Source organism: Rhinichthys klamathensis, unplaced genomic scaffold (genome assembly GCF_029890125.1).
Source record: "Rhinichthys klamathensis goyatoka isolate OS25496 unplaced genomic scaffold, OSU_Roscu_1.1 h1tg000114l_1, whole genome shotgun sequence".
In the NCBI taxonomy this organism is placed as follows: domain Eukaryota; kingdom Metazoa; phylum Chordata; class Actinopteri; order Cypriniformes; family Leuciscidae; genus Rhinichthys; species Rhinichthys klamathensis.
In genome coordinates, this window is record NW_026606651.1 from 1711328 (window position 1) to 1725359 (window position 14032).

At 36.7% G+C, this 14032-nt stretch overlaps 1 protein-coding gene across 1 annotated transcript in view; it reads left to right on the forward strand.

The window, feature by feature from the left end:
* Positions 1-9617, forward strand: part of castor1 (cytosolic arginine sensor for mTORC1 subunit 1) — a 29125-nt gene extending 19508 nt beyond the window's left edge. The window contains exons 4-9 of the mRNA XM_056254757.1: positions 173-308; positions 1487-1610; positions 2327-2437; positions 2526-2608; positions 4193-4287; positions 9503-9617. Of these exons, the coding sequence (XP_056110732.1) occupies positions 173-308; positions 1487-1610; positions 2327-2437; positions 2526-2608; positions 4193-4287; positions 9503-9571 (618 nt within the window). The 3' untranslated portion in view covers positions 9572-9617. The remainder of the gene's footprint in view (positions 1-172; positions 309-1486; positions 1611-2326; positions 2438-2525; positions 2609-4192; positions 4288-9502) is intronic.
* Positions 9618-14032: the final 4415 nt, after the last annotated feature.

Genomic DNA, 14032 nt, shown 5'->3' on the forward strand with positions numbered 1-14032 from the left:
ACAAGGACACTGTCAAATAAAGTTTTGCCGGTTTTTTTAACAAGTGCTAAAAATGCAATAACACTACAAAACTGAAGTACAAAATAAACATGGCCACCTCAGGGAGTGCTGTTAGGAGTTTTATATAAAAATGTATTTGATCAACTTACTGAACTGGATGTTTGTGTTTTAGGTGCGGGAGAAAGACCTCTCGGTGGTGGTGGAGACTCTAGTGGAGGAGTTTAATATTTTCAGAGAAGAGGGGGGAGAGTCCGTGCCTGTCCACAGTCAGGACGCCTGCAACGGCCTTCAGCGAAACGGAAGAGAGGGTGAGAGTGGATAAAGGAAAGGCATATACTTTTGTTCAAAGTTTGGAGTTGGTATGATGAAAGTAGTCTCGAGGCTGCATATATTTGATCAAAAATACAGTAAAAACTAAATCTATTCAATTTGTGTTGTCACATGATCCTTCAGAAATCATTCTAATATGCTGATTTGCTGCTCAAGAAACATTTCTTTTTAGTGTCTACTGTATGTTGAAAACCCTCGTGCTGCCTAATATTGTTATGGAGACAAATTTATCTTCTAGTATTCTTTGACTAGTAGAAAGTACAAAAAGTACAGCATTTATTTAAAATATAAATATTTTGTAACATAAATGCATTTACTGTCACTTTTGGTCAGTTTAATGCATCCTTGATAAATATAAAAGTACTTAGAAAAATCATACTGGCCCCAAGCTTTTTAATGGTAGTGTATTTTTTTTTTTTTTTTTTAAAGAGGACAAATAATGTGAAATTGTAAAATTGATCTTTTTAAGAATAGTTAATTATACTATGGAAACATACTGTAGCTTTAATATTTCTAAACTTCCTCCCTGGTATAAAAAGATCTAAAGGCAGATTAACTAACATCTTAAAAATAAACGGCATTAAAAAAACTACTGTCAGGATTTCCTAAAGACACGCGGTGAAGAATTGGCTCTGAAAAGGTGCGGACGGGGTTATTTTTGCGGCTGACGTTATTGCATAATATGCATTTGCAGGAGTTTCCCTTTCAGATGCAAAATGTATGGGAGGAAAGTATTTAAATGAATCATGCAAGGTGATTTACTACGGTTTGCGCTCGTCATTTTACTGGTATTTGCACCATTATTTATCGCCCCAAAAAAAGCATGTCTTAAACCAGACGCTAATTTGCGCTGCTCTTGGTAGATTGTCATTATGGAAATGATCCGACTGCGTCTGTGTTCTTTATTTTGTTTGTCGTCAGTGGATCACGCTCAGAACTTCCCACTCCCATCAACGCTTTTATGATATTGCGTTCTCACTTTGCCCTGTTTAATAAATCTGGCCCCTGATGTCATTAACACTTGACTCCCCCCCCATTTCTTTGTATAATTCATAATTTTTACCAGTGTTTTGTATTGACACGTTGATTGAGTGTTAGTATTCCAAGTGGTAGTATTGTTTTTGACATTTTGAAGTGTTATTTTGTGTGTGTTTAGTTCCGCATGCCACAGTTCATCCAGTGCTGATTCCTGAGAATCAGTTTTGCGTAATGAGTTTGGATCCGGATACTCTGCCAGCGATCGCCACCACCCTCATAGATGTTCTGTTTTACTCGAACAGGTATGAAACACGCTGCTGCAAAGGCATGTGGTGATGCTGTTTTCACTGCTTTGACTTTTGCATTTCATTTCCACATGATTGGCACCAACAATAGCAGGCCCAAATTGATTGGTATTTACTGCCACCAAGAGGCGTCTTGAACTAATTTCAGTTTATCTCACAATTTGCCTGCTTGTATAACTTACATACTGTAAGTTGTCTAATGGGTTATATCTTGAACGTCACATGACCAAACCTGAAACCGGTCTCATCACATCCGCTTGTGGGATAAAGTGTTAACAGCAGTATGACCTGACAGCGATATCTATGGACTTTTAAGATAATCAGCTAATCTATCTACATTTTTAGTGAGAAGAAAAATAAAAAAAACGTTGAGATAATAATCTTGAAATGCGAGGGACATTAGTTATGCTCATCTTTGCTCGCTCCTTTGAAGGTATCTTGAGTAAAATGGTGGTTCTATGTTTTGTATAAGACCTGGAACACAGAGACATAGAAAAGTGAGCCAAAAATAAAGAAATTGCCTGTTTCATGTCAAGGGATAAGTTGAATAATGTGGAATATGTAATCGAGTTCCATTTCAAAAACAATTATATATATAAAAAAAAAAAAAAAATCCCATTCCAAAGTAATCCATTTATTGAAATAAGAAAAATGAGCATTTTTATGTGTGTGCTGTTGACACTGAGTTTTTTTCATGCATTTTTCTCCTGCAGTCCTAAAGAGGGCGCCAGTGTTGATCAGGACATGGAATGCATCAAGTTCTTCTCCTTCTCTCTGATTGATGGATACGTCTCATTGGTGATGGACACAGAAGCACAGAGACAGTAAGACCCTCACACAGTCATGAACGGGTGATATCAAAGATTTTTTAGTTGCACATTTCAAAAAAATAAAAATGTGTGTTTGTGTCAGATTCCCAGCTGATCTTCTCTTCACCAGCTCCTCTGGTGAGCTCTGGAGGATGGTGAGAATAGGAGGGCAGCCTCTCGGCTTCGGTGAGCTTTCTTTTAGACACATTCAAAGGCACCATGTGACCTTCAACAATCCCACAATGCATTACAGTTAGTTAAGTAAAAGAAAAGAAAAAAATAATGTACTTAAAGTACAATTCATTCAGTATTGCAAGGCATCAATATAAAAATTCACATTTTAATAATTGTTTTCTTTTTTTTTTCTAATAATTGAAAAAGTGCACCCATATATGCTGTTTTAAAGGTTCCTAATTTTGTTTTGGAGTTTCTTATGATAGGTTTACATGCATCCAAGGTCAAAAAACACTCTTATTGACCTCACAACATACATTGCATTTGCAGCATCACCTCTTTTCTCAGACGCTTCTATAAAGGATTCGGTCTCTCTAAACCCCTCTTACTCTGCTCTGATTGGTCAGATGGCCCAGTCTGTTGTTATTGGTCTACCGCTTACATTGCATTTCGAAAACCAAACACCCATTACCATATCTGAATTTCAGCTCTGGATCTTCCTCAGCACTTGATGCACAGTGATATGGACAGTTACGATGGCGTCGGTTTTACCGTATCAATTCGAGGCCGAGTCCTCATCCTTTGGAAGTGCGCGAAAATTGGATTTGCATTATGCAAAAATTATGCAAATTTGTTAATAACTGTCAATTGTCAATAACTCCATTTATCGTACACTTTGATCTTTAAAACATTCCAGACCTTTTACATTTACAAACAGCTATATTACACACTGCATGCAATTATATATCTGAAAAAGCATAATAGGGACACTTTTAAAGGGGTAGTATGCAATTTCTGAGAATTGTTGTTGAGCACTGTTGATATTTGAAATCAACCCACTCAAACACACCCCTCCATTCATTGCTCCACTGTCAAAATTCACAAACATGCTAATTAAATGCATATTTGAGCATAAATGCATGTTTGAGCTGTTTTAACTGAAAGCAACTTACACTGACATATCTTAAAATATGTCAGTGCCATTGATTTGTCTCCCGATGCACACCAGTAATGTTTTTTTTTTTTTTGTAAGGCACATTTATAAAAGCTACTTGAATGTCCCAATTGAACTAAGGAATAAGTCTGTCTTAATTTAAACCCTGTCTGTGAAACCAAGCCATAAAATAGTTGTTTACATGTGACCATAACCAGCATTAGAGAACTGTGAAACTGCAAATGTGTTGTTAAAATATTGAAATATTATATTAAGTCAATATTTAACGGCAAAGGGGTTAAGCTTACAACAAAAGTTAGGGAATCCCCGGCCTAAAATTGTGAGTCTTTCATGCACTTTCCATGTAGTCAACGTTTTGTATGTCACATAGTTGCTGACTATGACGAGCATTCAAAATCAGTCACTTAATATTTGTGTGGAAACTGTGATGCATATGTTTCAGGATTATTTGATAATGCATATTAAAAGTATTTAGTTAGGATGCCTATGTATATAAATGTAATGTTTTTCTTTCTGATCCAATCACTAGTCCAGACAATAGCGAAATTTGTTTAGCTGGGCGATATAAGTATATATAAAATCAGAAATTTTTATTTATTCCAAATATTGACTGTTATCTCACTCTTTGTCTCCTTTTGCAGATGAATGTGGGATAGTTGCTCAGATCTCCCAGCCTCTTGCAGACAGTGATATATCAGCGTATTACATCAGCACCTTCAGCTTTGATCATGCTCTGGTAAGTTTGATATTTTCTCTCTCTTTTTGTTACACATAATGTTTGAGCTCTATGTAATAGTCAACCGATGGGGGTTTTCTAATCCTCTAGAGATCAGGGTGCCCAATGTTCAATATAATACAAAATAAGTGCATTATAAATTTGGGTTTATTTTGTGATTACTTAAATTACAGTCTGTAGAGGTCCAGAATGCATAGTTTAGTGCATTTATATTTAGTATATTTGAATTATTTTTGAAATTTACGTGACATTGACCAAAGGGAGGACATGTGGTTGCCTAGTAATCGGCAAACAGAAGAATTTCTGAATCTGCTCTGATTGGACGATTTCTGCAACATCGCCTCTGTTTATTTCCATTATGTCATGTTAAATCAGTTTCCTATTCTTTTCCACTTTTCCTGGAAACCCATAAGAATTTTAGCAGAAACTGTGTCTCTTTCTTCTCATAATAAATAAAAGATTATAAAATAAATATTGTTGTGTGAGTTGAGCTAAACTTTTACTTACAGCAGAAAATCAAATCAAAGTAACATTAAAATAAATAAATGCAAATGCATAATTAAATTAAAATAAAACTGAAATATAGCTTTTTAAATTGCAATATTCAAATCAAAGACTGCGATTTAATTAAAGGCATTTTTTTAGAGTGAAGAGAATTATGTTTATAACACATAATTCAGCTTATAATACTGTTTTTTTCAGAGCGACTCACAGTAAAACCCCATCTCTGCAAGCGCTGTGATTTTAAAGTGCATTTGGGAATGAAATGTGCGCTATTCGCTTTACTTGTACTCACATTTGCATTTCCAACGTTTGTGTTTCGCCAATATCCCACCAAAATAAAAGCTTGAGGATTTGACATGTTAAAAGCTCAAGGGTTTGAACATTTGAAAGTGAAGAATAAGACATAAACATTTGTATTGTAAGCTGTAGTGTGTGTTGGTTTTTTGGTCTGTAGCCTTTGTGTTTTTTGTGTCTAGATGTCTTTGCAGTAGCAATATGAGCCATGTTCATATGAAATGAAATGTCATATTGCAGTACAAACACAGTCGCAATTAGGGCTGTCACTTTATGTTCGAAAATCGATTGCACAATCGATCGGACCAACCAACACAAGTATCGAAAACGAAAATAGGGAATCGATTTTAACAGCCTTCTCTCGGAGCGCGTCCAGCTCGTCATGACACGCCCGCAGCGAACGCGTGTCACACAGCAACTGCAGGCTCTGACAAACACACATACAAACTATACTATACTTCACTTCTGCATAATGTGTCTCTTTTTACAACAAAAATGTGAATTCTGCCGGTATTCAGACAGTCTCATGCATACAGATACAGATTCGGCCTACAATCGCCTATGTAGGCGAAATTTGTTTGACATTTCTAATCATAAACACAGCCATATTGAAGCCTGCAGTAATGTTTTTCATTGATGTTATGGCAGTCCACTCTGCTTATTGTTTTTCGAGAATCTTGCACTCCTGTTTGTCATTGTGCACGAAACTTCATGCCAATAAATCATCAGAAATATTGCTGACTTGTGCGCGTCTCAAGCGCACTCTTTACGTTCGTCCTAATGCCTGTTAGTTGTCCGTGGATTTGCCTATATTTGGCGCTGAAAATGTAAACGTCTTTAGACATGGAAAATCGATTTTACAATCGATTCAATGAACATTTATGTCTCAAAAATCGATCAGGATTTTTTCACAAAAGTGGCAGCCCTAGTCGCAATATGTGACAAAATGACTACAAGATAATGTTTTTGGGCCAAATCATACAGCCCTATAGTATATAGGCAATGTATAATTTGAAAATAAAACGCTTAAATATTAGCTTAAAATCTAAGGGTACTTCAAGGAAATTGCTGGCAGAAATAGTTTGGCCAGTTCCTCATACTACTTCTTTTACTATGAGGTCATATGTGAACATACAATTGTGGTGGCGGGGACTTCACTGGCTTGCACTGATGGATTACATCATCATTAATGTACTCTATGTATAGTGTTACGAGCCTGGCTCAAAGCAAGCAACAGAGTATAGGGAAAGGTCACACACGGAATAGGAATATACTAGATTTATTAAATTAATAGAATTTTAACAGAATATACTTTGTACAGCCAGTAATGAAGTTGGCTTTGACAAAAATAAACATGTAAGCAATCAGTGTAGTGCAATGAAATGAATAAGCAAAACAAAAATCCTAAACGGTGCGGGAGAGATGCAAACGGAGGCTGGTTCTGCCCGGTCTCATCTGAAGCATCTTTAAAGGCCCAGACCAGGAACTAATTAGCACAACTCCAAACACCTGCACCCAGCTCACCTGTAGGAGACAGACACAGAACACAGCCAGGAGGAGGAGCCAGGCAAGGCCGTGACAATAGCGGTTCTGTGTATGGCATGTCCATGCATGTGAAAAACTTCCTAAAAACCCTTCATGACAGAATCGTGTCTCGCTGATTTCAATGAATCATGATGGATACTTCTTTTTTTCCTTGAGTGTCAGGCTTTAAAAAAAATTAAAAATAAAAATCTCTATATATATACAGCGTGTGAAATAAGTATTGAACACGTCACCATTTTTCTCAGTAAATATATTTCCAAAGGTGCTATTGACATGAATTTTTCACAATAATCCATAAATACAAAGAAACCAAAACAAATAAGTTCAGAAATTAAGTTATGTGTAATAATGTGAAATGAATGACACAGGGAAAAAGTATTGAACACGCTTACTGATATTTATTTAAAGCTGCAGTAGGGAGTTTGGAGAAAACGTTGACTTAGCCTGAAAATTTGAACAAGCACAACTTACAGGTCCCACCCCCTTGCTCTCTGCTGCGCTACAGCCCTCCCTCCACAGCTCGCCCTCCACAGCGGAGCCTGTCGTGAACGCGCAGGCTAGTAAACAGGGCCACCGATGACGGCGGATAAAAAGTTATATGGCACATTCACTAATAGGGACTAAACGTCAATAATATGCTTTACATTGACTATGGCCTGCCCATACTTTGACTACAAACTTGGTCCTCAAATCATTATGTATTTTCCAATAGCCTACATGTAATTTTATAACGTTGCACTCTTTCTATAAGTTATAAATAGCTAGTAAGATAACGTTAATATAACGGTAACTAACGTTACAGTATGTAAGTAATTATTCTAGCGATATATAATGCTAGATAAGGTGTGCTAGTACATTATTTCAGGCGAAAAAGAAAGAATTACACAGTTGACTCGGTGTCAAAACTCTAGCTGCATAACATGTAGATAAAATGTCACGCACTCTGCTAAGCAACAATTGAAACCTGCTAATTCACTGGCTTGTCATGTTGCTTAGCAGAGTGCGTGACATTTTATCTACATGTTATGCGGCTAGAGTTTTGACACCGAGTCAACTGTGTAATTCTTTCTTTTTCGCTTGTTTATCGTCATCAGTCTTTTTCCTTTTACCTCTTTGTTTTATGAGCAGGTGTCACTCGAGAATTGGCAGTTTAGGTTGTTTCTCCGTCATAAGCACAGCTGCAGCACGCCGGCAATCTTGAGTTTGAACGACGGCTCGCGCTCCGGTGCTCGCGCTGTGCAAGAGAGGGGTGCGATCAGCGCGTACACGAGCGTGATTGACAGTGCTAAGACACTCCCCCTGGCTCTGATTGGTTGTTTCTGACCGGGAGCGTGTATTTCTTGCAAATGGCAATAGGACCTCTGGGAGGAGCCAGAGGAGCTTGATTTTTACACAGAATATCTGTCTCATATTCTACTGTCAGGACATAATGACAGTTTTAGCAAATACATGTTTTTTAAAAGTTACCTACAGGAGCTTTAATACTTTGTACAAAAGCCTTTGTTGGTAATGACAGCTTCAAGACGCCTCCTGTATGGAGAAACTAGTCGCATGCATTGCTCTGGTGTGAGTTTGGCCCATTCTTCCACAAAGTCTTCAAATCTTAAAGGTTCCGTGGGCCTCTTCTATGAATCTTGATCTTCAGTTCTTTCCATAGATTTTCAATGGGATTTTAGTCAGGTGATTGGCTGGGCCATTCTAGCAGCTTTATTTTCTTTCTTTGAAACCATTTGAGAGTTTCCTTGGCTGTGTGTTTGGGATCATTGTCTTGCTGAAATGTCCACTCTCGTTTCATCTTCATCATCCTGGTAGATGGCAGCAGATTTTTGTCAAGAATGTCTCGTCAAATTTGCCCATTCATCCTTTCTTCAATTATGTGAAGTTTGCCAGTACCATTTGCTGAAAAGCAGCCCCACACCATGATGCTCCCACCTCCAAACTTCACTGTTGGTATGGTGTTTTTAGGGTGATGTGCAGTGCCATTTCTCCTCCAAACATGGTGTGTATTACGACATCCAAACAGTTCAATTTTGCTCTCATCTGACCACACTATATTCTCCCAGTATTTCACTGGCTTCTCCAAATGTTGTGCAGCAAACTTTAAACAAGCTTCAACATGCTTGTTTTTCAGCAATGGAGTCTTGCGTGGTGAGCGTGCATACAGGCCATGGCGGTGGAGGTCATTACTTACTGTTTTCTTTGAGACAACAGTACCTGCTAATTGCAGGTCTTTTTGAAGCTCTCCACAAGTGGTCCTTGGCTCTTGGACAACTCTTTGATTATTCTTTTCACTCCTCTGTCAGAAATCTTGCGAGGAGCACCTGGTCAAGGCAAATCTATGGTGAAATGATTGTCTTTCCACTTCTTCCGTATTATGGCCCCAACAGTGCTCACTGGAACATTCAGAAGCTTATATACCAATGCCATCATTATGTTTGGCAACAATTAGGTTGCGAAGGTCTTAAGACAGCTCTTTGCTTTTACCCATCATGAGATGTGTCTTGTGTGACACCTTGGCAATGAGACCTTTTTGTAGGCCTTCAGTTGGGACTGAACCAGCTGATATTAATTTACACTGACGGGGCTGGATTGCTTTTTAATTACTGATAGTTTTCAGCTGTCGTCTTGGCTTTCCATGCCTTTTTGCACCTCCCTTTCTTCATGTGTTCAATACTTTTTCCCTGAGTCATTTCACATTATTACACATAACTTAATTTCTGAACTTATTTGTTTTGGTTTCTTTGTATGTATGGATTACTTGGGTTTTTACCAACATCTGGTGAAAGTCATGTCATTTCATGCATATTTGGATGGGATGTGATCATCCCTGTGTTTTTGTGTCATCTAAATTGAAACCTTTTTTTTCCCTCAGGTGCCAGAAGAAGATATTGTGAGCGTGACCGAGATGCTTCAAGCTCAGAGGAAGGACATGTCCAGTTGAGGCTGCGGTTGAATGCATCTTCAGCTTATAGACGGTAGAAAAAGACCTTCACGGTGGATCTTGTTTGAGCCACTAACACAGTATTACTTCACATGACCGTTTTAATGCTAGACTGTTTGAAGCACTTTTTTCTCAGCGGAATTGTAAGATTAGAGGACGCTATTGATTTTGTACATTTATTTCTTCATTGCAGGGGTCATTATAAGACATAACCAGAAATCCCTGTTTGGTTTACCTACTGCCATTTATGTTCCGTAAAAAAATACTTTGTGTATTGCACAAATCTTCCGTTGTTTTCAGAATCAGTTTATTTGTATTTTTACGTAAGGTCAAGCAAAAGGAATTTTAAACGGTTTTGCAACTTTTGGTGTCATTTAAACATCGCACTTAGAAAAGCAGTTACTGATGGTGATTTATACTGATCACTTTTGAATGAGCATTTCTAGCATATCGCAAATACTGAAGTCAAACTGTTACGAGGGATTCTTTTTGTTTAAATTCTTGTTTGATTCTTTTGCGAGCTCTAAACATGCCCAGCTCTAGTGTGGCCTTACAGTTTCACTTGTTATTTGTTCAATGTCAGAATAGGCTGCTGTTTTGTGACCTATTTTGGAAAAATATTTGTTACTACAATGTCATAAAGGAGCTATTTTCATATGTTCATTTTTATCTAATTTCTACAATATTGGCAAAGACCAAGGTTACTGGTGTGTAAAAACTTTTGTTTGTAAAGGTCAGTATAGATTCTGAGCATTTGTTATTCTTTCTTGCTTTTTGTAGACTAGGTGCATTTAACTAATGTCATTTTTGGTACTTTTTATACAGTGTCAAAGGAATTGCATAACACATTTGTAACTGCTGCTTGATCAATAAACAATTATAAAAATAATTTTGGCATTTGTTGAAATTGTGTTTAAAGGGTCATGCATACAGTCACACTTGGAATACACACAACACTTGGAAAAACCTTATAGTTAGATGTGATCACTTTAATATGCATGCACTGCATGTGTGTATATATATATATATATATATATATATAAAAGCATTAGTTAACAAGTAAAATATATAATAATGGGTACATCATATGTTTAGTAAAAATTTAATGAGTTTTATCAGAAATCTAATCACAGCAGCATATTTATTTGAAACTTTGTTAGATGATTGTATCTAATGTATAGTTTTGGTTTTTGTTTCATGTTCATGTTTCCTGGTTTGCCATGTGTTTCCCTTTGTCATGTGATCATGTCATGTGCAATGTATGTAGCAGTCAGTGTATGTATTATCATGTCTTTGAGGAGGCTAGCCTCCCTTGGTATATCAACAACCAATCATCGACGAGACGTAAATTACGTGATATTAGATTGACCTGCTACCGCTGATGGAGAGTAGAGATATTGAATATTTGACCGCAGACAAATTTACTAAACTACCATTCAAACAACAGCTACAAAATCAAAATGAAGGAAGACCCTATGCTTAAGTTGAATAGGCTACAGCAATCAGCTTCACTAAACGACTGAACGTGCTCTTTTAACATGAACATTTAAAAAGACATAAGGAATGATTTTTTTTTTGTTTCAAGTGGTAGACTAGGTCTATAGGTAAGGTAACTTATATGTATATTGTCTTGATGCCTGTGTCGTTTTCTATAAATATTCAGGTCTATAAGTGACCAAAAAAAGCCATGTTAAAGTAGTTAAAAAATCCGACTGCTAAATTTTTGTGTGCCTCCTCTTTAAAAACCCACATTAAGGCATGTGTTTGTGGGTGCGTTTTGTCTTTCTTTACAAAGTTAAAACGACAATTACTTCTGCATGCATAATACATGATATACACACACATATATGTCTGTGTGTCACGAATGGAGCAGGAGTCAGACAGGTGGTAAGTGAAATAGTGTTTATTTACAGGTTGCAGATCCAGACAGAGATAAGGTGAGTATGCAAGCAGGATATTCAGGATGGAACTTAGCTGAAGGATAACCATAGTCTTTGTTTACAGATGCGGATGGAGAGTCACTGGGAACAGGCTGATGACCGGAGACTGGAGACTGAACTTCCGTGTGAAGGTTAGCAGGTGATCGATGGCTGGAACTCAGGTAGCGGGTAAGTAGCATGATAGTCTGTACTGTAGTGTCATGTAGAGACGAGACTTTTGACTCAAACTCAAACTAATTACTTTACTGCTTATTAATAGTTAGTAAGGTAGTAATGTAGGTATTATAATATTATCAATGAATGGTTAATATTGTTAAAGGATGTAGAATATGCGCTTTATAAATAATAATAAACAGCCAATATCATAGTAATATGCATGCTAATGAGAAACTAGTTATAGTGAGAATTGGGTCCTAAACTAAAGTGTTACCACATAACACATGAAAAGTGGGGTTGATCCACTGCTTATGTAATGTCTATTATAAGTCATTATGAAGGAATTGCATTGCATTTTAAATTTAGTTGTTGCGGGTTGTATTAGTGGAAGGGACATTCTCGTTCCCAGAAAGCATTCATGGAAAAACAATTGTGTTGTGCAAAAGTCATACATATTTTTGGTCATTTTCTATGTGAGAAAAGCTGTAATAGCGACGTGGGAGTGAAGCGTGAAGACAGACAATGGCAGCAGTTGTTGATGTGAGTTTACACCCTGATAACAAAACAAAATGTGACATACTAAAATCATTCTTTTCCAACTCCCATCAATTCAGAATCAATAGCAAATATTATTGTATTTAGTCAGATTGTGATTGAAATCAACAGACAGTGTGACATTCGACTATTATTGCTACATCTCTCAGAAAGCATCTTATGATTAGCCATGTACTGTAATACAATAAAAACAGGCCTTGAAATTTATGAGGAAAAAATCTATCAAATCAAGTTTTTTGTTACTCCTATTAATGCATGTGTATTTAGACTTCAGTATATGAGAGCTCATCAACAACAGGGTGAACCATCTCATGTACAATCATGTCATTTTCAGCAGAAACTAAACTAATTAAAAAAACTAAATATTTTATTTCAATTGATTGTTCATTGAAAAACCTAGTTTCAAGTTTAATTTATTTATAAAGCACATATAAAACAACCTTGGTTGACCAAAGTGCTGTACAAGAAATATCTAGGTCCCCAAAATTAAAATAAACATTCAAAAGACATTAAAAGCACAAGAGTGCAAATAAGTTTTCACTCTTTTAACAAATAAGTTAACTTTTATTATCATCACATTATGCCAAACTGTCATGCGGTTATCTAAAGAAAAAAGAAAAAAACACCCATATAATAAACTGAAAACAAACATAGCCTATAGTGTTTGTTCATAATCACATCTAATAAACCGTTTTTGTTTTTAAAACTAAACATATAGTGTCATGTGTTGATCACATTAAACGATTTGAATGCACTTCTCGGAGGCAACCACCCTCCATTTTGCATCGGGCGATTCTTTGCCTCCACATCATGCATTAAAATCGTTTAATGCACAACTAGCCGTGGATTATCCCTTACTAACCGCACACCTTCCAGCCAATCAGAATCGAGTATTCAGACAGACCATGGTATATATAGTTTATTCAAAAATACATCCTGTCCATTCAAAAGCAAACAAACGTCATTTTTATGTGTATCTATCCGGTTAGAGATAAAGGTGCACGTAGGCTATATGGAAAAGTTTATGATGCACAAGGCAGAATTTTATACTGGTCATTGAAAATACCCATCGCTAACTAACCACTTTATCTGTGAATTGTCACCACACCTTATGAAGAATCTCCTTATGAATCTGATAAAGTTGCTTTTAAAAAGTCAGAGCATGATGCGATTGTGGGCAGGAAATGACAATCTCAGACAACATGACTGTGGGCAACTTCACACTTTCCTGATTGTGCTGTCACTTTCATGAAAGGGAAGTGGCGATTGTGCTGTTTGGTGTTATCATCATCTAAGGATTCAGATATTTGCTTTTGAAAAATCTGTTCCTACCATACAAGGGAGTATACCTTATACCCAAAAGTGTTCCTAATGCAGAAAGGAACAGGTTATCTCTTTTACTCTAAATGTTTCCTTTGTGCAACAATGCAGCTGCATGTGGAAGAAGGACACCGTCACACATACATACATGTATATCATTTCCTTGAGTGAGTAAGCTATTTGCTAAGTCATGGAAAAAAATGTATCATAAAAGTGAAGTTAGTGGAAAAGCATCACTTGCCTTGATGTTAACCGACGCAATGCCATCCAAGACATAGCGAAACTGATGTTTGTCGGAATTTAAATTGATTTGATAGATAATAACAGGAAAACCATTTCGTTTGAACTTTCAGTCCTATGATGACATGCCAATTAGCTTTGAAAAAAATCGCTATTTCACTGAAGATCTGTGTGTAATGTTACCTCGATTACTGAAGATCTGTGTGTAATGTTACCTCGATTACTGAAGATCTGTGTGTAATGTTACCTC